Here is a 25,989-nt window from a genome sequence, read left to right as displayed (position 1 = left end):
ACTCACATAGATGTCTGGTAATTTTCTTTGTCATTTGAGTAACAAAACAGTTAGCTATTATATCTACCAGCCCCTTAGACTTGTATTTCTGGCACAAATGGGCTTGAAAAACAGAATTTATTTCCTGCTACTGTCACTAATACCAGCAACAGAATGATTAAGTTTTAGGATATTCTGTCACTCTATTTACTAAAATCTTTGCTGAATGTAAGCTGGAAAGCAAGCCGAACAAGACTGAAGTAAATCCACTTAAAACTGGAAATGGTAATTGTATGAAACATTTTTCATTATCCATGCTGTTCTCAGTGTAAAAAATTCCAGGATTTATTTGTTTCACTCAAGTTGAAAATAGTGCAATGCAAGGTGATTTATATTTTAGTACTTACAAGCCAGATCAACTTGGAAGTGGGTGACCACAGTTATATTTCTATGTTAATTGGAAAATCTGTGTCAGTGAAAACTTAAGTAATTACTTAAATGTCAGGAGTAATCCAAATATACACCTTCCCACTGGAAAAGTTAAAACCAAACAAACAAGAGAGGTATCTCAGGGATAAGTGATGAAAGAAATATAATGTTGACAGAATAGTAATTTCCCCAGATTTAGCAGAATTCCACGAATTAAACTTCATGTGTGTCTTAAACAGGGAGGACAGAACAGCTGTTTTGAGAACTGCATGTGTATTGAGATGTTCTTACACTTGGGAAGGAAAAGTGGAGGTCATCATCCATTAGTTTCAATTTGCTGTATCATAAGCACACTGCCATTACATTTTCAATCAGAAAAATCAAAAAGATACAGAAAATACAAATGATGTAAGATCCGGGAGGTGATAGCAACCCCCAAAGTGACCATTATGGAAACCTCTGCCTGCATCTAAATGTAACTAATGTTCAGGTGAAATTTTAACAAAATAGTTCCTCAGTGCTTATTCATTTTATTCTTGGGGCTGTTGATTAAAAATTAGTTATGTAAATAGTTTTCCTTCAGCTGAAAGAAAATCAGATTAGTTTTAAAAAAAAGATCTAGTTATCAACTAACAGTGAATAAAATATTAGTGGTCACTGTGCCTCAGAAATATCAAGAAACAAACATTTTTTGCTAATCCTTATCTTGGTCAAAAACCAATGAATGATATAATCATTAAGATTGGAAACTACCTCTATTATCATTGAGTCCAACCATTAACCTAACATGGCCAGACCCACCACTGAACCATCTCCCTAAGCACCATATTTACATCTTTTCTTTGAACACTTTCAGGGATGAGGGAATAAAATACTGCTTTAGGCTCCTTATAAACTCACAAATTAAAGAAGAGAAGGGAGAAACAGCACACTTGTGTAGCTGGTTAGTAGAGATAGTTAGCTATAATAAATAATAATAAATTCATAAAACTCTAATAAATTAATTTCTGTAAAAGGCTGTGTCTGATGAAGTAAACATAGAAATAAACTTGCTGAAACTAAAATGCAGCATAGGATTGCACTGAAGTAAATAAAAGCCTTGAAGTGCAAAGTGTGTGACCAAGAGGATGTGGACAAACAAAAAATTCAGACTAAAACTAGAAAACTTAAAAGAGCACCAGAAAACCTTGCAGAAACATGTTTGGGACACTGGTAGAACTCAATAACATTAATTAAGACTCTTACAGTGCTGGAGAATCCACCTCAGCCCTAAATTAGCTTTGTTTCATTCATGGTTTAATTTTTGTTAGGCCAGATAAATTGATACTAATGAAGCACTGGTATTTTATGGTTTTTCTGCATAGGTGAATTTTCTTTAAATGCTTTCCATTACATGAATAGCAGCATGAATTCTCTTTAACGTTTTTCATAAGTATTCTATATGTTAGCATTCTTTTCATTCCAGAATTTATACTTAAATTTTGGTTGAGGAATGCTTGCTGTTTGTCAAAGCTTTTCTTTAAAAATATCCATTATTCTGGTCACCTTTTCAGTAGTCCTTTCTCAGGTCTTATCAGTGTTTTCTGAAATATTTCCATGTTCAGAAATAGCTGGAACAAGAGCATGTTATTGCAACTTTTTTCTCTTAAAAATTCTCATAAAAGATTAGTGAGTCAATTTAGATGCCAAGGAAGAGTAGAGCTTGGGATTCTTTTTATAGTCTGTCCTTTTACTACTGATGCTACCTCCATACAAATGACCTTTGTAAACTTGGCTAACTGTTACTTTATTGGAGGGTTTTGCTCAGTTCTGGGAGATGCTGTGAAAAATCAGTGGGGGTGTAAGTAGAAGACTGCCCTTTGAACTTTGAACAACATATGCTGAAAGGGATTTTGATTCACAGGGAGGTATGCTGTTTAATAGAGCACTTTTGCTGCTGTTTTGTTAAAGGACTAGATTTTAGTATGTCATGAATTCAAATGTACTTTAATTTATATTTAAAAGGACAGGCTCAGCAATTCACTTTTGTAACTGAATCTAACCTGCTTTAGGGTAGGGATCGGAATGTGAAGGGAGTAGAAGTTTATGAATAGCTGGCTGGTCAGTGTCATAGCACTAATCCACATTTTGAGTCTAATGGCTGGTACATGTACAGAACTTGATCAAACAAAAGCTTAAGTATTCCAGTGTTCAAAAAGTAATTCTTTCTTTATGCTTATCAGTTAATTTATTGGTGGAGTATTAAATACAAGTTTATGTCAACTGGTCTTGTTTTTTACCTGATAATAATTCCAGAAAGTTTGTCTAAGATTTGATGACCCTGGGCTTTTGACCTCTCCTTTTAGATATAGTTTGATAACCTGCAAGACATCTCAATGGATTTCAAATTCTTAGGTCCTGGAGATTCAGCTAAGCCTTGAATAAATATGTTCAAGAATCACTTCCAGTATAATATTATAGAGAATGCATCTGTCTTGACTGTATGGAAGTAGATGAAAGAAGATAGTCTACAGTAAATTTCTCTACATTTTCTGTCCTTTTTTGGCTCTGGATTTTACACTTTTCATATTACTTCTGATAGAGTATTTTTTTCCCTATAGTTGTCTGGGTGAAGTTTGACTACTTTCATCTGCTCTCTTCACTGGGACTTAGTTAGGTGTGAGAGATTCAGGGTACAAATAATTAATCTAAAGGAAATAATGTAAAGGATGACTCTTCTTTAAAACGTGTAAAATATTCTTTCAAGATTAAGGAGTACTCAGACAGATAATCTGCAAGCCCTAGGAAAGCACAATGGAAATAAATAACCACAAAACCCCTGCTGATGAGAGAACTAGTCAAGGGATAAAAAGGAAGTTATCCCAGATAAGCACTCCTAGGTCTCCGATTGGTCTAAGTTTTTTGTAGGACATTACTTTCTCAGAAGCTCCCTGCTGTCAGAAAACAGACTTCTAAAGAGCAAAAGAGAAACTGGCAGACTCCAAGAAGCTTTTTAAAAAGCAAGCATTTTAAAACCACAATATGCTCTTATCACTTATTTGAGCATGAAATCTATTAGTTTCTTAGAGCCACTGATTCCTGAATATTAATTTGATGTATTTTTAGAAAAATATTATTAAAGACACTCTGGACAAGACTCCAGTACAGAATTTACTTGCACAGTTCTGCATGGAGTTTTGTTTTCTTTCAGACTGGGATGGATTTTCACTAATTTTCAGTGGTTTTTAAATTTTCCATTATAAAAACGTCCTTTTAAAGACACTTAGCTAATGCTTTTTTTTTAAAGTGATTAAAATGTTGATTATTAGAAGATGAAAGATTATAATTTGCATCATATAATTAAGTGCAGCTTTGGTTCCCAGGAAATTTTATGCAGAACCTGTCCAGTGCAGGAAAATGACTGATACTTTTAATTTAAATCCACACTTATTTGTCTCATGACAGATTTGACTGGTGTAGAATTCAGCTACGTTCATCCTTTCATAGTGCTTTTATCCCATTTCAATGAATTATACTCACGTTTAAAAAGTACCCCTTCAAAATGGCTCTCCCTCTCCCATTCCACAGAAAAGGAAGATGGCTTTCCAGAGAGTCACCACTGAGAAATAAAGTTCATGTAGAACTAAAAATAACATATAATGAATATTGTATTTTATTTGCATTCAAACCGGAGAGGTCACCATGGAAAGTTCAACACATGAAGTTCCTCTGCATTTCAGGGGTTTTTTTTAGAATAGATCCTCTGTTTTCTCACCATAATAATGAGTGGATTTTGTTCTACAGTGGGGGTCTGTGCTTAGTTTCTTTTTTCTTTGATTGTTTTGGTTTTTTTTTTGTTTTTGTTTTTGTTTTTTGTTTTTTTTTCCCCTCTTTAGAAGAGCTAGGAACCCTTTCTTTTAATATAATGTCTAACTGGCACTTAGTTGAAATACTGTAAAGGGCATGAAGAATGAAGGACTTAGCTAATGAAGTCTTTAAACAGATATGTAGAGGAAGAGATTAGAGATGAAATTAGAGGGTTTGCTACCTCTACCTAAACTGCAGTAGAAAGCACTAAAATTCTCTTAAGCACCCAATAGTCCTGGCCAGCTAGACATAATTAAAAATCAAGCAAGGATAAGGTAATGTTTCCACTGCTCTCAGATGACCTCTGTAGTTCAGTGCTGAATATTTCTCTTTATCTAGCGCAATCAGGTTTCCTTGTATTTCCCAGACTGACACCTGTATTTGTTACTGTGGATTTCCACATTGTTTATTTAGTATTTTTTTCTAGCTGGTGTATGTCAATTATGCTGACATTTGCTTGTCTAAAAGGTCATAGCTCTATCTTTTTATCTTTTATGTGTTTATAGCATACATTCATAGAGATACCTGTCCACCTCAGAGCTTTTAATGTCTCTGTCCTTGTGTCACGCTACTGGAGTAGGGAAGTATTCCCCCACACTGCTTTAAAAGGTGGGAGCTGAAACATTAATAGTCTGAGACATATTAGCAGAAGAAAGGCTGTGACAGATAATCATGTGAATCCATTTTTCTCAAGTTACAAGCCAATGTTTTATCCAGTGCATCCAGCAAACATGGGGATATCACAAACTGTCCATTATATCTAGGAATAAAGACTGGAATCACAGTTACCTAACAGTGTGGAATATTTCTGTGAGGGAAAAAAACAAAACAAAACAGTCTTTGGGCAGTATTTCTCTGTCCCAGCTGTCATCTATGCCCCATACAGGCACTCCTGTCTGCTGGGATGAGGAAGAGAATTGAAAGGGTAAAAGTGAGAAAACTCACAGGTTGTGATGAAGACAGTTTAAGAGATTAAACAAAATCTGCACATGCAAGCAAAGCAAAGCAACAAATTCATCTGCTGCTTCCCATGGACAGGAAGGAGCTCAGCCATTCCCAGGAAAGCAAGGCTCCATCATGCATAGCAATTATTTGGAAAGTGCCATCACTCCAAAATCCCCCTCTTCCTCTCTCTTCCCCCCACTTTATATACTTAGCATGATGTCTTATGTCATGGAGTGTTCCCAGGGCCAGCTGGGGTTGGCTGTCCTGGTTGTGTCCCCTCCCATCTTCTTCTGCACTCCCAGCCTCCAGGCTGGTGGGGTGGGGTGAGAGGCAGAAGAGGCCTTGACGGGCTGCAAGCCCTGCTCAGCAACAACAAAAACACCTTTATATTATGAACAGTGTTTTTGGCACCAACCCAACACATAGCTTCATACCAGCTTCTCAAAAGAAAGCTATCCCAGACAAAGCTGGTACATTCTTTCAACAAGGGAAAATTTGTAGATTCCAGAACCTGGCTTTGTGGTAACTCTTTTGTCAGACTCAGTGGCTGTTGCAATGGCTACTGGTATCCCTTGTTACTCTCCTTCCAAGAGATTAATACATTTTAATCAGCAGCTTATGAGACAGTGGAGTATACATTAGAAAAGAAGAGGAAACATTGCCTTTAGTCCAAAATGCCTGCTCTAATCTCACATTCCTCTGTTGTGCTGCCTCTCCTTTGCAACTGGCTCCTGACTCTGGGATTGTTGTGGAATACCATCACAGAACAACTCTGCTGCTGCTCTTCTTTCTATTCCAGTTCCTTCTGTACTTCTATGTCTCCCTCTAATCTCTTCACCTTGATTCAGTTGCTAATCTCTACATGTATATTTGAAATGGCATTGTACTGCATGTAGCTAAAATGAAGTTTTAGCTTTAAATTAAATGAAGTCAGAGAAGCGCTGCTTACCAGTACTGTACCAAAACCAAGTTCTTCTTCTGCCCAACTGATTAAAATTTATGCAATCTTAGCAATTTTAGTGAAGCTGACTTTCATCAGAGTTGTCTTTTATCTCTGCACAGGATGTACTGACAGTACCTGGAGTCCACCCTCATATTTTTTTCAAGAGTTTTTTTTCCAAGGAAATGTGGCTGATTCTTTTTTTGTTAGCTTCATTGTCACCCTGAGGTTATGCTACAAGAAAGGTTCATTGAGAACCACACAAAGCTGTGCTAGCCTTTTCATTTACAAATCCCCCTTTCCAATTCTGAGAGAAGATGGAGATGCTTATCTTCAGTTATAGTCCAAATATGGCCCTTTTTTCCCCATCTGAACAAGAACCTGCATAAAAATCATTTGTAAATCTTCTCCAAAACTCCATTTCAGAATTTCAGAGATGTTTTTCTCTTCCCAGCTGTACTTACCCTTTAAAATTTCTGATGTTTTTGTTATTGTTTTCAACTCCCAAAACTCCACAAGAAATAGGGCATGGTGATTCTTTCAAGTTTTACCTGTTGCTGTGAGAACATTACCAATGGAGATACATTTTCTGAATGACACTGAAAGGCAGGATAAACAGTGAGTGGAGTTATAAAATGCACTATTAAACATGTTCCAAAATTTCCAGTGCTCCCTACTTCTATAATTTAGCTGTCAAGGGCACTATTTATTGGCATACTGTTTTATGGGGTTTTATGTATATTAGGCATAGATGTTAATGTTACATACGTTCATGTTGGTTAGATCATAGTGAAGCAGCATTTTATGTGCTATGAACTCAGCAGGTAAGATCTGAATTATAAATGTCTCTAAGGACAGAATTTTGCATTTCAATACAAATTTTACTTCTAAACAAGTCTAGTAAAGTAACCTTTTAGTTCTACAATTAAATGGTATGATTCCCCCTATACCAGTTCAAGCTACCAATAGTGCTGCTGCTCAATTTGGTTCCTAGCTGTAATTTCTTAACTATTTCCAATCATTCTGTTTGTTAGATGTCAATTTCTTTATTTATTATATTAAACTCTGCAGCTGTTTTCCTTGATTTCAGTATCAATTTTGGGTGAATGAGACATAACTAATTTTGGGTTTCATGCTGTTTTTTATCAGCTAGTAGGCCAGTTAAAGATTCTGTGCTGATCGTGTTCTGAAATCAGAGAGTGTTTTTGCTTTCAGTTATGACTCACAAAATTAAACATTTAGTTAGTGGGTTTAGTGTCCAACTGGAAAAATGCAGAACTCATTAGAAATATCTATGGAAGTGTTCAGGTTTGTTATATCACCATCTTTTGGAAGAGCATATATGTTGTTCCTTGGATAAAATTTTTTTTAAATGATAGCATTATGTAAGTAATGCATAAACAAGCAAAATCATTGCAGCCATGTGTCCTTTGTTAAATAGTTTGAATAGGTGATAAATTTGAAAATAAAATAATGAATTTTAAATTGGCATAATTTATTTTATAAGCTCTTTGTTAATCAGTTTGTTATTTTTAGTCTAGATGTAATCTTCAAAATGTTTCTGTTGTGAGTAAAAACCAAAAAGTTTCTCATAGCCTGTAGTACTGAGAACTCTACATATTTAATTTTGCATCTGCCTGAAGAGCATATTCCTGTTTGAAATTTAATGTTGAAACAAGCCTGTCACTGATTTTACTTATGAGTTTTGTTTTACCTAGTTGCTACTTCTACCTTCTGTGAAACAAGAAGCACTCTGCTGTCTTTAGTCTTGTTGAAATACCTATTCATAGATTCGAAATATTTTTAGTGACATAAATGGTACAAAGGTTTTGGGTCCTACACCTCTTAGTTGTCTAGTTAAGCCAATCTTTTATTTCATATTGATGCTCTGAATTCTGTAGCAAAATTATATCCTAATTCTGTCTTAAGAGACTTACCCTTGTAATAAATTTAATTACTACCAATATTAATGGGTTTGTCTGCATGTCTTAGGGTGATTGACAGTGCTTTTCCCTCATTAAGATGTCATTGTTAAATTCACATAGGTGTAGACACAGTGTGAATAAGCAGCCTTTTGTGATGTGTGTCTGTTTGAAAATGCATTGCTGTTTCTGTCTGAGAAGTCTCTTTGACTTTATTGACACTGACTTTTTACCATTTGATATTTGAGTTCTAGGATAACAGATTCTATAAATGGCCAGTTTTATTTATGGTCACAAAAGGTCTGAAAACAGGCACTGACAATGGAATGAGGTAAAAAAGTTTTGATCCTTATATGCTGTGATTTTGACTGAATTGCACTTTAAAAGATGCACGTGGTAGGAGGATTCCTGCACAAACCACATCAACGACAGTCTGTAGAAACTAAAAAGCTCCGGTTAAGTCAGGGAAGTGTTGTGTATGTTCATGCTTGACAATGACTGGGAATTTTAAATACAATGTTTTGTTTCCCATAAAACTAGTCTTCATTCCACTACGAGGAGAGATGAGACTCTCAGATTTATCCCTTTCTGTCATCTGGGAAACAGAACTGCCAAGTTCTGCTGGCATTGAAAATCATAAGGACTGAAACACATTGAAATGCATAAGGTTTTTTTTTTTAATTTTTTATTGCCTTAAAGGAGTGTGTTTCACCAGAGTGATCCTGAAAGTAAAATTTTCTTGTCTTGAAATCAAATAAATAGAGTATGGACTTAATTACACTGTATTACTCTTGGCCCTGTTTGTCTATAGAAGACTTTCATTAAATACTTGCAAAATTTAATGAATGTTCTCACTGATCAAAAACTTAGGCCACTGAATTAGATCTTGTGCTCCTTAATGTAGGAAAAAATTAGATACTCTGCCATCTCTGCTCTCCTGGACTTAGCTCTGATGCAAATTCTCCTCTTACTTCCCATTCTCTAAAATGGAGCCTACACAGTTCTGCTGCCTATGGACCCATGTTGTAGTTAACCTATCTGTAAAACTTATTCCTTCAAGGTTCAACTCTGTGAGCTTTTTGTGCCTTCTGTTTTTCCATTTCTTTTAATCCTCTTATCAGCCTTCTTGTCTCTGTCTCTTTCTTACTGGACATAACAAGTAAAACAAGTTCCTGTGATAAAGTACAGTAGTTTTTCATCATTTTTCAGCATCTGTTGTGTTTTGGAAATTCAAGTTTTCCTTCCTATTGCTACAAACCAAATGGGATAGCAGTTTTTTTGTTTGGTTGGTTCTGATGTTTGCTTGTTTGTTTTTTTATTTGACTGCCTCCTTGGCATAATTACTACTTCTTACAGCTGGGTTATTCCCTGCTAATTTCCTCTGAGTCCAGTTCAAATAGGTGTTCGTGTTGAACATAACTGACTTCAGTTCCACATCTGAGCTTTGACTTGTACATATATATTCCAGACAAACTGTAAGACTCTGAGTTTCACATTTTTTTATTCCTCAGGTCATTACAAGAATGCTGATGAGGTGAGCTGCACAATATTGTCTTCTGATCAGAAGTCTAGAGTGCTCCAGTCACATACTCCCAGGGAGTTTGGGGTACATTTGAGAACAGTATGTTGTACAGAGAGTATTTTTTAATTAGTTGCCTAATAGTACCTAAGTATTTTGCCATTATTTGAACGGCAAAATATTTCAGTATGTTTCTGTGCTGTCAAAACACTAAGTCAGACATCCCATATCAGCTTTGACATCTAACAACAATACAGGTTTAGCCCAACAAAATTTACAATTTGTTTTTACTACCAGTAGTGTACATTTTCAGAGAAACTGGCATTCATTGATGTTAATGGTTAGGATTTGCTTTCATCAATCTCTCTCTGTGAAATCTGAGTGGAGATAGGAATACTTCAAGTTGCATTTGTTTGCTAATTGTACCATGAGTTTACCTCATGACAGAAGCAAAGTAGCTCACATTCACTAGCATTTTTCATTTGGTTTTGTTTATGCTTGAAGCCTAATTTTATTACAATTTAAATTTGACATGGTAACATATTTGTTTTGACAGTGAATTACTTTCTACTAACGTAATTCAGATCTAGCTATGTGGGGAGGCTAGTAGGGGAAAGTAGAATTACTCAATACAATAATGACTGTTCAGCTGAGATATGTGAGAAAAGGATCTCAGTCTCTATAGGCTTTGAATTGCTCCTACATGCTGGGCTAGTGCTGTATCATAAGGCCAGTTTCTTGATGATTTTTGTTTAGTTATCTTTTTACACTTTTTTTGATTTAGTTTGTTGGGGTTTTTGTTTTGTTTTGTTTTCTTCATTACGTCTTGAAAACAAAACTCATATGTGAAGTCTCATTTTGCCTAATTGGAAAGGGGTTGTTTGGTTTTTGTGGGTTTTTTGGGTTTTTTGGTGTTTTGGTTCGGTTTGGATTTTGGTTTGTTTGTTTTTGTTGGGGTTTTTTAAGGTTTTTTTGTTATTTGGTTTGGTTTGGGTTTTTTTTAGTTTTTTCAGTTGGTTTTATGGGGGGAGGGTGGGGGCATCTTCGGTGTTAAGTATCCTGTGGGGAATTATTTACCAGTTTGAGTTTGGTTTTTTGAGTTAGGTTTTAGACTAGGTAACTGTAGCATTTCTTGATTCCTATTTCATTGAAATCTATTAAAGTGGCCACAGTTGGATCCTGCCATTAGTTGAATGGGAGAAGAGTTGCTATTTCTTTACAATGTAACCTTTATCCTGAGGAAGTACAAAAAATCAGAGAAGTGTTAGCCCTCTCCCTGTAGGGCTTGACTCTCAATAAATAATCTATCATCTGTCTCTCCATTGTTTTTATGTAATCTATTTGAAGCTGCATGGTGAGTGCTGAGTGCTAAATGTCAATGACAACTGTGTTAAGACAGCCAGAAATATTCATTAATGCGCTTGTGCATAGTTTGCTATTTCATTTCACTGATAGTTGGAACTATTTCTACTCACTTATTAGGAAGCATTTATACTTACCAATGCTTTTTTGAGAACTTATATATGGAAATTAATGGCTTAGTAGAATATATTTATTTATATTTTTCAAAGATTTACTGCCTGTTAGGACTTGTTACTGCTCAGTGTAGCATAGGCAGGGAATCACATTACTTGCTTTTGATCATTTATACCAAAAGTAAAAACCCTTTACAAATTATTCAAAATGGTTGAGGTTTGCACCAACTCTTGTGAAATGAGGGTTACTCCCATACCTTTAAGGACAGGATTATGGCAGGATGGGTAAAGACCTTGATAAGATCTGGATAAGAGATTTGCCAAGAAAGCGAGTAACATCCTAGCAACAGTGTAGGCAGCAGGACCAGGGAAGTGATTGATTCTCTATACTTAGCACTGGCGAGGCCACACCTTGAGTGCTGTGTCCAGTTCTGGGCCCCTCACTTCAAGAAAGACATTGAGGTGCTGAAGTGTGTCAAGAGAAGGGCAACAGAGCTGGTGAAGGGTCTGGAGCACAAGTCTTATGAGGAACAGCTGGGAGAGCTGGGGTTGTTCATCCTGGAGAAAAGGAGGTTCAGGGGTGACTTTATTGCTCTCTACAACTCCCTGAAAGGAGGTTGTAGCAAGGTGGGGGGGTTAATCTTTTCTTCCAGACAATTAGAGACATGACAAGAGGACATGGCCTCAAGGCGCACTAGGGGAGGTTCAAGAAGGATGTCAGAAGGAATTTTTTCTCTGAAAGAGTTGTTAAATATTGGAATAGACTGCCCAGGGAGGTTGTGGAGTCACTATCCCTGGAGGCATTCAAGAAACAACTGGAGGTGGTACTTAGTACCATGCTCTAGTTGACAAAATGATGACCAGTCAGAGGTTGTACCTGATGATCTTGGAGGTTTTTTCTAACATAAATAATTCTGTGCATCTCTGATAAGAGAGCCATGTTGAATTGTGTCTTACTATGTCTCCTTTGAAGCTAGACTGCACTGCTTTCAGTCCTAATGGTAATTACCAAACCAAAGAAAACCACATGACAAAGGGGACATTTAGAAAGCCAAGGCGTATAATAATTATGCTATGCTGCAGTGAAATCTGATTCTAACCTCTCTATGGCTTCCCTGCTGTAAAGCTTCTGTGAGAAGTAGAATAGTAAGAAAATGGAGAATGATATCATTAACTGTTTAACTATTTGAAGTTTTTCTGAGCTATAGATGAAATATTTGTATCTACCAGAAGGAGAAATGCTATTAATCCACTCCTTATGAAAGGCTTTTAGTCAATAGTTGTCTGTATGCTGTGGTTGTCACCAGTGAAAATGGAAAGCTTTTCATAAACATAACAGATAAGACTTGTAATTGAAATTCTATTTCTTTCCTTTCACTAATTCAGGGAATAAACAACATCTTAAACAATAAATAGCTGCATTTTAGCTAGATACTTATGTAAAAATGCTTCTCCAATTGTAAGTTTTCACTCTCTCTATGTCCTTCCAGAATAAACACTTATCCAAAAATTTGCATCTGCTTTTACCAAATGAGGGGAGTTTTGCTGTAACTAGATTATATGTCACCTCAATTTGATTCTCCTGAAAATTGCAGCACTCAAAATGCCAGGCATCAATTGAATATTAATTTCTACCTTTTACTTTAAAAGTTTAAGGGCCCTTTTGGAAGAATAAAATGGGTACAGAATATCACTATTTTTCTAGTTTCCACAGTCTTTATCAAGTATCATGAGTATTGTGACAAGCTACTAAAAATGTTAAAGGTTAGTGTTGACACTAACACAAGATCTATCTAGAAGTTTTCTTCACTTATTTATTAATGTAGTTGAACTACCTGTTCTTTAATTTTCTATGAATAGACAGCTGTGTGGAGTCATGAGATGCTTGTTGAAGTGAACAAAGATATTCAGACAACTAAGTAATCAATCTTACTTACACCTATGTGCACATTTTAACTTTATATTTATCAGCAAAACACTGAACTTAGCAGGTTTACTTAGGTATAAAGATAAGCATGACCACGTTTGGGGAATTGTGGTTATAAGTTCTGATCCACAGTGTGATTGACTGAAAAGAGATTTTCTGCTAGAATTTAATATAGAACTAACACAGAACAGAAAAAATGTCTTTTTTAAAATTAAATTCAAATTTAAATGCAAATCTACAATGTGAGAGGACTTTTTGCCTACTGAGCTCTCTAACCCTCATAAAGAGAATGATGATTTTGCATTTCAGATCTGTGGAGGATGTGCACTTGTAGCAGGAATTTTGAAGCATCTTACCAAACCAATATATATGGTCAATCTTGCAAAAACAGTTTTGATAATTTTTGAGCACATTATTTATGGAACATATCAAAGAATTTACATTGCTATCTGTGTCTTCCCTTCCTGGAAGTATTCCTTTGAAAGACCTTAGTAAGCATGAAACTTTAAAACTGAGAGACAAAACAATCTCTACCTTTGAATATTAGTTGAAGTTGAAAGCAAATCCTACATTCATGTGGAATATTCTTAGTTCACTGTATTGATTGTTCACATAAGTAAAGCAGCTTTACTTTAATGTGAGTTCTGAAACAGCCTGAACAACAGAACTAGGTACTATCTTCACCAAAACTACAGAGAGGAACAAAACATTGCTGTTAAGTTTGGTGTCCAGTAGCCAACGTCTCAAGAAATTGTCTTATATGATGCTGGAGTCAAACTTTGAGTGTGTGCAATATATTTACAAAAATACCTTTTGATTAATTGTGAAGTAAAAAAAGTCTAGTTTACAAAATTTTATTTCTATACATTTGCAATTTTGAAAAGGCACTTCTGAGCATTATCACCTACTTATGTGAGTAATAAATTATACGTTCTATGTAAAATTGCAGACTAATTTCACACCTTTTAGTTTAACTAAGCTTTCTTGTCAGAATGCTGGGATTTGAGTTATCACACAGTAAAATGCATGGTCTGTAAAGTTGCTCCTGTTAATATCACTATTAATCACTTTTGTTGCAGTAAATTCTAAGAGCCAACCAAGAAGGTGCTCTGATGTGCTAAAGAGTGTATAAATGCAGCAATGATGGGATAAGAGAGTAACTAGGACAGAGAAGTTAAAAGTGAGAGAATGTAGCAATCACAGAGACAAAGGCAAGAGCAAACCCGAATGAGGAGAAACCTGTGTTTTATGGCAGGCATACACCAGGCTGCCAAAGGGATCCCCTGTTTAGATCCTAACACCTTTTGTTATGGTTTCCTGTGACTGTCAAACTCCCTGAAAACTCTGGAAGTGGGAGCATCACCCCATGCACACTTTCAGCATGCTGAAAGGTGCTGCTGGAACAGAAGAGAAAAGCATTGACATCCAGAGGCTCAGCACGGGGGATTCTAGTAATAACTGCAGAAAGGTCTCAGACTGATGTTCCCTGTCTGGCTTCTTTCTGTGATTGTAAAGGCGGGATAGTTCTTCTGAAGTTTTACCTTGTTTGCCTGGGGAGCAGAGAGGGATCGCTGCAACTCTCTCCAGTGTCTGCTGTTTGAAGCCTGCTGGGGTACAATTATTATGGAAGAGTTTATTGATTATCTTAAAAATAAGGGGTTGCAGATAAGCGTCTTTACAGCTTTGTCTCCTTTTCTAACAAGATGACATGTTAGATGCCATACACGTTATTAAATGTCTGGCCTGTATCAGATACAGGTTGTCACAAAGAGATGACACAGTTATCACAGGCCAGCAGACACAAGGATTTAAAATCCTTGTCTGGATTATAGCCCTGGTGTAAATACATGGGAAGCTATTGCTTTCAGTGGAACTTAACTGAATGTACTAGCTAGGAATTTGCTGTTACGGGCTAAAAGTAACACTGATAAGAAGGTGTTCTTTCCCCATGGTAAATGAAAAGAACACCACCACCACCAAATTAGCAGCATAACTGCAGGAGTTATGTATTAGAGCCTGAAAATAACCAATATCTATTTTGTCAACACCTTCTTCCCTTCCAAAAATCTCATGGTATTGCAGGTGCAGAATTTAGTTCAGGACTTGCTTTTTATTTTTGTGACATGAATTTAATTATTGCGGAAAGAGGCAACTTGGTAGCATTAAAAATTAAGTAATGAGGTTTTTTTATACTCTGAACAGCCACGAGCATACTGTAATTGACATCTGTGTTAGCATCTGCATTATAACCTGACAGGTAGCTCATCCTAGGCCAATAGGTGGAAAAGCGAATTAGTTCCAATAGTAATGTATGCAAATTTTCCATGACAGGATATTTCAAACTTTGGCCTGTCTGCCACATATAATCTGATAAAAATAGGGGTTTTTTACAGCACTCAATACTGTAGTTTCTAAGTGCTTCACAAGTATTTCACATTATCAGAATTTTGAAACTGAGAAAATTAGGTCATATTTCTGAAAAAGAAATATCTAGATATAATCATAACATCTTTCTTCCAGCATAATCTTCTGCTGTAGGAAGTTTTTTAATATATATTTTTTCTTTCTTTTTCTTTTCCGTTTGTTTATTCTTATTCTATTGTTTTTATAGAGGAAGTTTCATAACATCCTTGCAAATGCTGGTAAGGGAATTAAGTTTTGATATGTACTGTCTGTTAGACAGCCAGTGAATTTAATAAAACCAAGGTTCATTGTTCAATAGTAAAACTTTTAACATTGCGTTTTGTTCCGCCAGCTATCTCATGCTTAGTGAGTATTTAAGTTCCAATAATTCAAATTAACTTTGCTTGAAGTTAATAATTCGTATTTACATGTATTTTCAAATAAGGATTAAATTTATCATGCTAGTTTAAAGCATTAGGAGATGAACAAGTGTGGACGATCTTTTCCCATGCAATAGATATTACCGGATGATGACCCCAGAATTCCTTCAACTATTGCTGTTAACTGAAGCTATTTGATCCTGTCCCAGAAAAGAAATGGTTAAGAAATCTTTGATTTGTCCTCCTTAAATCTATATAGGTTTGGACCTACATTTAGGATCCAGTGTGAAATTTCTGAGCCTGGTGTGTAAATTTTTTCAGTGACAGCCTAATATTTTCCATTTTCCTTATCACACAGAAAAATGTACTGTTAAATTTTGCACTGTGTGGAGCTTGCTAAAGGGGAAACACAAATGGACATGCAGGAGTGACGTATGGCATGCACAGGGAGAGAGTGTAAACACTAGTAAACAGGTTCCACAGCAACTCCAACATGGGTCATTAAGAAATGAGAACTTTGCAGAGAAGTTCATGATAAATTGCAGCATTTCCTCTCTGATTTTTAGCTCTTGAAAATAGTGAACTGTTAGTCAGGGTTTGTCATGAACGCATTTGGGTGGCAAAAGGGAAAATACTGGGCAACAAGAAATTAAACAAAACAAGTGAATGCTTGTGTGGGTGGTGAGAAACACGAGGGTTCTGTTATGAAGGTAGAAACCATCATCATAGATACAGAAAGAGCAGTTTATGGAACTAGTTAAAATGTCCATGGAAATTTAGCCAATATGTGACAATATTGCTAAAGGTGGAAGGAAAAAGGATAAAAGTGTTGGGGAAAAAAACCCAACATGGTGAACTTCACAGTCTACAGCAATCCAGTTTTGATTTCAAGGATAAATATAACAGGTGTTGCATCCTCTGATTTCCATGAATTTGTGAAGTCATGGTTTTTCTTACATCTGTATACTCTAGGAACAGAACATATGGCTCAGGAGCTGAACAAGTGTTGCAGTTGAAATAACTGCAAGCATTTCATTGCTGTTCAAAAATTCTTTCAAATCAATTACTTTTGCTGTCTTTAGAAAAGGCTTGAAGAATTTCTACCAGGAATCATAATAAGATGATGCTGACGTTGTTGTTTGGTTGCTTGCTCTTTTTCTTTTTAATTTATGGAGTCACTTCAAAAATACGGAAACATTTTTTTCTGGTTTTTGTGCTTGAAAATGAGTCAGAAAAGCTATCAAAACTTTTCACATGCTTTGTCACAGAGAAACAGAAGTTTAAAGATAAAACTTAAAGGCTTTTGGGGGAGGTTATTGTTGGGATTTTTGGTAAGGAAATTACAAGAAGAAAATAAGAAAGCATCGTTATAGGAATAAAAAAAAAAAAAGAAAAGAAGTAGTTTCTAAGACAGGGAAAACATTGTAGACTGTTTACCTGATCTTTCTTAAGATAGCTACACAAAGCAGGAAATTTTCATACCGCTGGGAAATCTCTAAATATGCCAGAAGCAACTGACAAGTGTAAAGTCATTCTTGGAGTACAGCAAAGCTAGAAACAAACTAACAGATATTTCAACAGCATGTCTGACAAGAGAATAAAAAATTTAAAGACCAATTGTAAACACAGTGTTAGAAAAAAATGGTGGTAGGCTGATATTTGAATATTACTGTCTGCACAGGTGATGTTTGGAGTCCCTCCTCTTTATATTTGCACAGTTTTCATCATATCATTTAAAATGAAACTGAACTAAACCAAAAATATTCTTATGAATAACAATGGACTAGAAGCTTTGTATGTATCTTTTTTTTTTTTCTTTTAATCACATTAATGGAAAGGAGGATAGCATCGTAATGAAGCGGCATTTTTATATATATGTATAATCAAGGCTGGTTTTCATAAAGCTGTTATTTAATAAGCATTAATCTATGGAAATGCCACAACCCCTGTGAAAAATGTTTCAAAATATAGCTATGTGGTTAGTAGTCTTGGTGTTTTCCAATTGTGAAACTAAATGAACCCAAGCCTTTTCTTCTGCTTAGAATTAATATAAAATGAGAAAATTAGCTGTAATTCTATACTTTACATATCCAGTTTAGCATCCAATTCTTAATTGCTTTCTAACATGTAAAAAGCAAAGGTAGAAAACTAATCATATAAAAATTTTTGAATTTTCAGGACAAATATCGTCTCTTTCCATGGAATTCCTGCAGTTTCTTTACTGCTACATTTGACCCACAAGGTTGTGTGTCAAAAAAGGTATGGAAAGGAGCTTGCCACACCAAACAGACCTTCTCACTTGATCTGTCATATCCATGATTTATACATGTTGGCTACATATCATTTTGAGGAAGATTTCTTAACACTGCAGTTCACGCCAGAATGAATTTTTCTTTAAGTCAAAGATTCAGGACTTTTCTCTGTTTAGGTAGATGTTCGCATATCATTGTTTCATCAATAAAAATGTTGCACGGAGGCTTTTTAGGGCCTAATTTCTGCAGGTTTATATATATAGCAGTCTCTTTTTTTTTCACAGCAAAATAAGACATTAAGACAGAAATCCCTGCTGAATCAAAACAATTGTACAAACCAGTACTCTTTTCACTGAAAGTTAGAGGATCACATCTGCAATCTGCACTTGATGCCTTCTCCAAGACTTGCCATCTATTAGTTTGAATGTTCTGCAAGTATATCCCATGGGATAACTAGAAAAAGATCCACTTCATTGCTTCCTAATACATGTTCAGCAGGCAAAATCTTCAGCACACTTAGAGCAGATCTGAGGAAAATAGGGAATCTAAGTTAGAATTTGAGGCTGCACAGCAGCCTCTTATGCTGCTTCATCTGCTTTCTGCTGAATTTTGTTAAAAAATGAGTGCCATGGGAATGTCACCATGACAGTAGGTTCTCCCTTAAACTGGGAGTAGACGAGGTGGCCACAGAATTCAGCCAAAGACACTCCAAGTGTGGGAGCTCAGCAGAGTGCCAGGGTGCACTAACTATCCTTTTCTCCCCATCCAAGCACCTCCAGGCAAGTGTGATCTGAGGTTGGGTGTGACAAGAAAGTGTTTAGTAATGGGAAAGGACTGAGATTTTTCAGTATTTTCCTCTTTCTAGGTCTGTGTCTGCTAAAAAACCTCGTTAATACAATGAGCATTTACATAAATCCCCAGATGAATCCATATTTATTCCGCTCAGCCAAGACTTTCTGATTCCTTTGAACCAATTCTGTCTGGTAGGGAAGAGTTTTCTAATTTTATAACTAGATGCGTGTGATGAGTCTATGGTTGTTCTAGATTTCCATCTTTTCATTTTAATGCCAAACTGCTTTGCAGTTGATCCCACTGCATTTCTGTTGGAAGAGTGGTCCTGCAGCTGGGATTGCAAACATAACCTAGTTGTTTTCATCTTTCTTGCCATTTCATGCGTGTTCTGGGACAGAGTCCGACTGCCATGGAAGTTTTCTTAATCCTTTTTGTCTAATTTCTTGCTGATCACTATTGACCTGATAATGGTACTCCGACAATTCTTTTTCTCTTTTTTTCTTTCTTTTTACCCCTTGGAGTTTTGGAGTTTTGTACTTATCTTTCTGACTTTTGTTCTCAAGTGCTTACGTGAGACACAGATCCTGTCTACATTTTAGAATTATCTTTTTCTTCTGACAATAAAATTACACTTTTTATGCTTTTATTCTTTAAAATGTGACCATACTCTCCAATAACCTCTTGTGGCTTATGTATTTGAACATTATCTTATTTACTTAACCTTTCACTTGCTTCTTTCTGTTTTGAGACTTTATATCTCTTTGCAGTATTAATTCTTCTGTCTTCCTTACTCTCTTTGCTTTGGGAGTTCTCCAGTTTGTTCTCTGTATTACTAATACAGTGAGATACATTTAAAGAAGAAATGAGGGCAGAGGAATATTTAACAAGGTGGAGAGATGAACAGAAAAGAGCAGCAAGATTTGGGCAACTTACTGAAATTTCTTGTATAAAAAGGACAGCAAATCTTCTCTGTGTGACTGTTACTCTTAAGTATCATCAATCAGTGGGGACCTATCTGCCGAATATTACTGAGGTCCTGGCAGTGCATCTGCTCAACATATGAAGTTCTAAACAAAGCTGAGGAAAAAGAAATTACTGTATCTATTTAATGATTTCCAGAGTGATAGTCAGGTTTGGCCATAAGTGTTTATATGTAAAGTTGTCCAGCAGTTTCCTTTAAAGAACCTTGATATTTAGTCACTTTTATGAACAGGCTACATTTAAGCCCTTTAAACTAAAGTTTTGCCCAAATCTATTTATTATTTTACCGTCAAAGCAACTCAGTCTTTCTGTTCATCTAGATCGATGGAACTAAAAACAAACAAGAAAACAAGAAGGTATTTTTTGGGTTTTGACAGTCATTACATAAATATGTTCTAATACTTCCTTCTTGCAAAGTCAATGACATTTGACATAGAAAGAGAGAAGAGATGCCACAGGGCATCATTTCAGGCTGTCCCTTGTCCTCATTGCAAATTCATCTAGATTTGTTAGAATGGGCAGTGATTCCAAATCAGGGGGTGGCAACAAACTCTAGGCAAGAGAGCCAGAATGCAGCCCTGCACCCTGCAAAATGAGCCACAGTGCTTTGGGAGTGGGCTCTGCTCCTGCTGAACAAAGGGATGAGCCCTGGGGGCTACTCAATCCCTTACTCAACCCATGTCTCTCCTGGCTCAGGAAACTGACACATTTGTAGAAGGGAGAACAAAGAATATTTTTCTTCACACCAGTGGTGAGGGGGAGAGGCAGGAAGCCGTCATTCAGTGTGGGCAAAAAGGGAAGGGCAGAGCCTCTGGTCCATGTAATTGTGGGTGGTGGGGTGTTGCCTTCTGTCATTTTGTTGCCTTGATTGGCACGGTTTTGTTTTGAGAGGCTGAGGGTCTCTAATGGCTCACACATTGATCAACATCTCTGTGTAACTGCCGTTTTGGGTTTCTTTGTGTTTTCAGTGTGTCCTTTAAGCAATATAGAAGTATTTATACCTATGTATTAAGAGAAGACTCATCTGGGAGCTATTATCAGCTCCTGTGGAAGACACTGCTCATCACACGTTATTAAGTGTGGCTGCATAACACCGACTATCCACAGTACAAGTGCAGTTGAGAAAATGCTTACACATACACTTCTTCAAGCACTGGAACAAGAGTCTATTAAAGCTGCAAATGGAGCATCTGAGACCAAGAAACTTCCAAAACTGATGCTGCCTCTGTGACCTTTATTTAGCCACCTGTGTTTTTGAATTATGCTTCAGTCTTTAATTGTGTGATCAAAATGAGCATCTCCTTATTAGTGCACAACATGGTTTTCTGGCACTGATAATGAATAATGTGGTTACCTTCAGCACCCCAGACCCCTTTGCGGCAGAAACTTCTCGTCTCTAGCATGGGACTAATAACAATTATCCTGCCCAGCCAGTGCTTTAGGAAGGTAATCCATTAAGTGCTTAAGATGCACTCAGCAGCCACAGTAAGTCAGCTAGCCTAAGAAAATCCAACAACAGGTGAATTTGGATGATGTTCAGGAAATAAAGGACAAATATGGACTGGATGATGAAGGCAAAAATAAATGTTGAACAGCAACATCCAGTGAACCTCTACTGTGATACATGAAAAAAAAATGGATGTTGATGTAAATTATCATGTGTAACTTTTCATTATTTTCTGAATTTTCCAGGACTTTACTTAAACTTGCCTTGGATGCTTGGAAACACCCTGAAACTTTTTTTGGTTGTTTGTTGTTGTTGTTGTTGTTGTTGTTTATTTTCTTATTTGTTTGTTTTTGGGGTTTGGGGGGTTTTTGGGGGGTGGTGGGGTTTTTTGGTTTTTTGGGGGGTTTTTTAGTTTTTTTCTTTATTTTTGTCTTTGCATGGAGTACATTTTTGTGCTTAGATAGAAATATACTTTTGAAATATCCAAGCAATCAGGCTAGCAGAATAATCTAATTTAATTCAAGCATGAAATATAAGCCTGAAGTTTAGCTTGCACAGATACAAGATTTTTCAATAGTCACAAAATTATCTTGTTTTTCAGGCAGCAGCAATTAAAAAAAGGCATTTTCCTACTGGGTGTTTCAGTACCTATTTCCATGTACCATGGAGCATGCACTTTTTCTGGCACTTTGAAATTAAATTGGAGTGCAGGAGAAACCCATTCAAGTTTCATTATATCTTCCGGAATTTGGAATAATTCAGTCTGGTCGCTTAAAAAACCCAATGCTTTTCCAAGCACATTTATCAGTTTGTCATGCTGTTGTCTCCTGTCATGAAACTGTCATCACAGTCTCTCTGATGTGGCAGTGCTGGGGGCACTGGCAAAGCTTCTTGGCTCAGCCATGCTCAGATTTTGCATGGCAAGTTGGATTGCTCCAGTGAAAGTCACATGGCACTTCTGCCTCAATGTGGAAGCTACCATGCCTTTCATTGCTAATGTCATCAAATGCCATCTTGACATCTGGATATATTCCCACCCCATTTGAAGTATCAGCTGTTTATTCCCTCACTGTTGAGCTTTCTTCTCTTCTTTTTTTTTTTTTTTTTTTTTGAGCTATCATCCTTTCAACAACCTGCAATTTTAATTTTTCTGAAAAGTGCTGGGAGAGGATCTGTGTAGCACTGAGTGTTTATCAAAATAATGTGTATGCTTTTCCATCTGAGCTGTGCATAGGTCATAATGCCAAGAAAGTTATGTAAGAATCAAAGAATCAGAAGAAAAGCTGGGTTGAGAAAAAAAACTGATAATCATTTTACCCAAAATCCCTGTAAAAGCGAAACAAAGTTCTGTGCTCTGATGTTTCAAGGCAGCTTATGGACCCACAGTCACATTGTTAGTTCTCTTGAATACATTGGCTGTATCTCCAAATGTTCTTACATCAGGAATTATGCTGCAATTGATTATATTTATGGTACGTGACAAGTTCACATGCGTCTTGTACACTGAAAGTTTAATTCCCTCATGATGTATTTCTCAAGAATTTTTTTAAAGACTTGTTTAATTTAAAGCTTAAATAATCTTAGATTCCAATTTGATGAATAAGAAGTGTTTTGAAAAGAATATGAGGTGTAGCCTTGGATTGAAATATCTACTCTGAACAATGGTCCTGAAAACAAAACCAACAAATGATGTTTAAATTTCTGTCAAAATTGTGTGTCATATCTTTAGGGCAAACTAGGGTTATTTTTCTATCTCAGCTCTATGATTTCATATAATAATTTGTTTCTTTCTTCTCAATCTAATCCAATTCCATAGCTTTCCTGATTTCAAATTTTGTAAAATGGGGTGAGTATGTATTTTTACCTTATTTTTATTTTCCTTTGAATTAGAGGCAAATGGAGCACAATACTTAAATTATACTCCTAACCTGCCCTACTCTCATTTTATCTCACACTGGCTTTGTTCATCAATGTCTTATCTGCTTTATTCTGTTTCAATCCCAGTACCATATTTTTCTTTGTAAAAGAGATAAAAAATGGTGATGGCAAGACCCATTTTCAGCAAGTGAAAAAAAAAAAAGAAAAAAGCACAAAGGCATAGTCTGTTAGTATCTCAGCTCTAGCATTTCTTCTTACAAAAGAAATGGCACTTTAGTGGCTATACAGGCTACCCATGTAAAACCTTTTTTTGGCACCTCTATGTACTGAAATGGTCCAACTAGCTGATAAGCAGGCACCATGCCACCAAAGCAGATGGGCATAGCTGTAGAGAGCCAAAAGACAATGTATGTGCATCAAGTGTGGATGTTGGTGGCAGGCTTCCCAGTCAGTGATGTCTTAACGATTAAATGTCTCGAGTTTTTTGCATCTGTAGTTACAGAGATGCCAGCCTTACTGCTGAATAGTGTTTGAAATTTTCTCCTGGTTTGTTTATAAATTGTAGGGAATTTTTTGTGAGTGCTTGACCTGGAAGATACTTGGAACAACAAGGTTGGCAGTAAAGAAAATAGTAGCAATAACCTTCCCCAGCCCTAAACAGCTGCATGTTCTCACCAAAAACTAAGCAAAAAAATTTCCAGAAAACAAAAGCATTTTTCATTGTATTTGAGATATGCAGAGGACAGAAGCAACAGGTACTTTAAGAGAAAGAAAATCAAATACAATCAGAGATATACATTTACCATAATATTACCGATAAAAGGATTTGGAGGTGATGCCATGAGAGAAAGACTCTCAAAGGCATGAATAAAGAATGTTATGCTATTCTTTGATGGTATCACATTTAGGGAAATAGAATTTCACCAGTCTATGTATATTAAGAGGGCTGGACCACAATATTATCTGATTCCATCTGTAGTTTCTTCTTAGAACTGAAAAAACCTAGGGCATAGAATATTTTTAGCTAATGTTTTTGTGATGCAAGTTGAAAGACAAGGGGGGGGCAATTTCCCTAATATCATCTAAGAGAAGGACTTTCTTTCTTTCTTGAGTAATACAGAGCAAACTTGCACACAGAGTCAAGTATAAGTCTCCTTGAGGAAGGCCCTAATTCATCCAACAAGCAAACAAAGTTTAATGTGTTTTGGTGAATTGAGAAAAATCAGAGATTGATTATTGATTGATAAAGAAAATGCTTTTAAAATAGTACTTCCTTTGAATATATGCAGTCCAGTTTCAGCACAAAATGTTTGTTTGGTTGGTTGGGTTTTTTTGACAAACACAGTCCTAAATCTCTCTGAAGAAACTAGAAAATGAAGTCAATTTTGTATTTTATCCTCTTTTTGAAAGTGATGTTTGTGTATCTACATCCATTGTCAAAGCTTCAGATTCCTCTTTTGTTTAATTCAATACCTTCAGGATTGAAAAAGACAGGAAAAAAAGCCATGCTGTATTAAAACATACTGATCTTGCCAAATCAGGAAGTCTTGCCCATCAGATTTAGTAGAAGGGAATTGGAAGAGTATTCTTTGTCTTCTCTCCCTTTGCTGTGGCTCATTGGACTCACTCAGAGAGACTGTCCCTCAGAAGCGGGTGCAGTGATGCTCTCACAGGTGTGCACCCCCTATAAAAGGGGAATGTGTCTGACCCTGTACTCCCCATGAGGTTCCATGAGGCTAGGTTTTGTGCCTCCAGAATTTGGCTCCATCCCCTCCAGCTACCTTAACCTCCTGAACAAAATTCAATCTGGCTCCATTGTGTGACTGGCTGTAAACACTCTGCAGATCCAGTTTCTGTATGTTATCTCCAAAAATGGCAAGTGACCTTTGCCATAGGCTGGTACTCTCAAAGCAGCTACTATTCTCCCAAAACAGTGCTGCCAGCCAGTGACTTTGAAGGTCTGTGTGCTCCATTCTGCAACTCTGAAACAAAAAGTCTCCTAGTGTCTTAGCCACGTCCCAATTTTTTTTTCCAAAATTTTGGAGTGGTCTAAGGAATTTCTTAAAAATTGTGCCGTAAAAAGAGTTTGAAGAGAGGCAAGAAAGAATTTTATGGTCCTCATTTATTTTTCCTGTGGTAAATCTTTAGTTAAAATTATCCTTCTTTGGAATATGAACATTAAAGACCACACTCAAAGCTCTGTGGACTCAACCACCAGACTCCTCATGACTTTGTCTGTTAAAGCATTAAGCCAAAGAAAACTGAAGGAAAAAAACAATACCTGGGAAGCTGAATAAAAACGTCTCAATTTATCAAAAAGATATTATTATAAATGGCTTAGTTTTAGTTTTAGGAAGAATTTTGGTATATTCTCTGAGGAAGATGGATTCCCTTTATAAATAGTTCTAGCTGGCACTCAAATACTGAGGCATCAATAGAAGTGTCTAAATAAATGTCAGTAGAGTTCTGTTCCTAGCAACAGTAGCTATTGATTTTATTTCTTGCACTCTGTTAAAAATGAACACTGAAAGAATTCTGATTGTCCTGATTTGTATTTTTAATAGAGAATTCAAATGGGAACAGCTGCTAAACATTCCATTTAAATAAACTGTTCAATGACTGAATTATAATCAAGATTTTTCTTTTTGGGTGTTTCTGAAAAGCCCAGAGACACCAAGGAAACAGTCAATACATGTCTAGCTCCATCAATTGCTAATGTCTGAAGCAAATTACAGCTTCCCACTTTTCCAGTGAGAAGCCCTTCTTGTTAAATTACAGTGAGGATACGTGTCTTATGTTTATTTTAGCTGAAAATAACACCTTTCCTTCCTCACTGCACATTGTCCAGTTCAAACTGGAGGAAGTGAAGTTATT

At 36.3% G+C, this 25,989-nt stretch overlaps 1 protein-coding gene across 4 annotated transcripts in view; it reads left to right on the top strand.

Annotated features, from left to right (window-relative positions):
* Positions 1-25,989, top strand: part of NKAIN2 (sodium/potassium transporting ATPase interacting 2) — a 532,323-nt gene that overhangs the window by 243,264 nt on the left and 263,070 nt on the right. For 3 of the 4 annotated variants that reach the window (XM_066179266.1, XM_066179267.1, XM_066179269.1), the window contains exon 3: positions 17,944-18,024. The exons of the other annotated variant lie outside the window; for it this stretch is intronic. In XM_066179266.1, the coding sequence (XP_066035363.1) occupies positions 17,944-18,024 (81 nt within the window). The remainder of the gene's footprint in view (positions 1-17,943; positions 18,025-25,989) is intronic. 4 annotated transcript variants of the gene reach the window in all.

This window comes from Chamaea fasciata, unplaced genomic scaffold (assembly GCF_029207755.1).
Source record: "Chamaea fasciata isolate MVZ Bird 193981 ecotype frontalis unplaced genomic scaffold, bChaFas1.0.hap1 SCAF_3, whole genome shotgun sequence".
Classification (NCBI taxonomy): domain Eukaryota; kingdom Metazoa; phylum Chordata; class Aves; order Passeriformes; family Sylviidae; genus Chamaea; species Chamaea fasciata.
The sequence above is the reverse complement of the archived record's forward strand: the minus strand, read 5'-3'. Positions and strand labels throughout refer to the sequence as shown.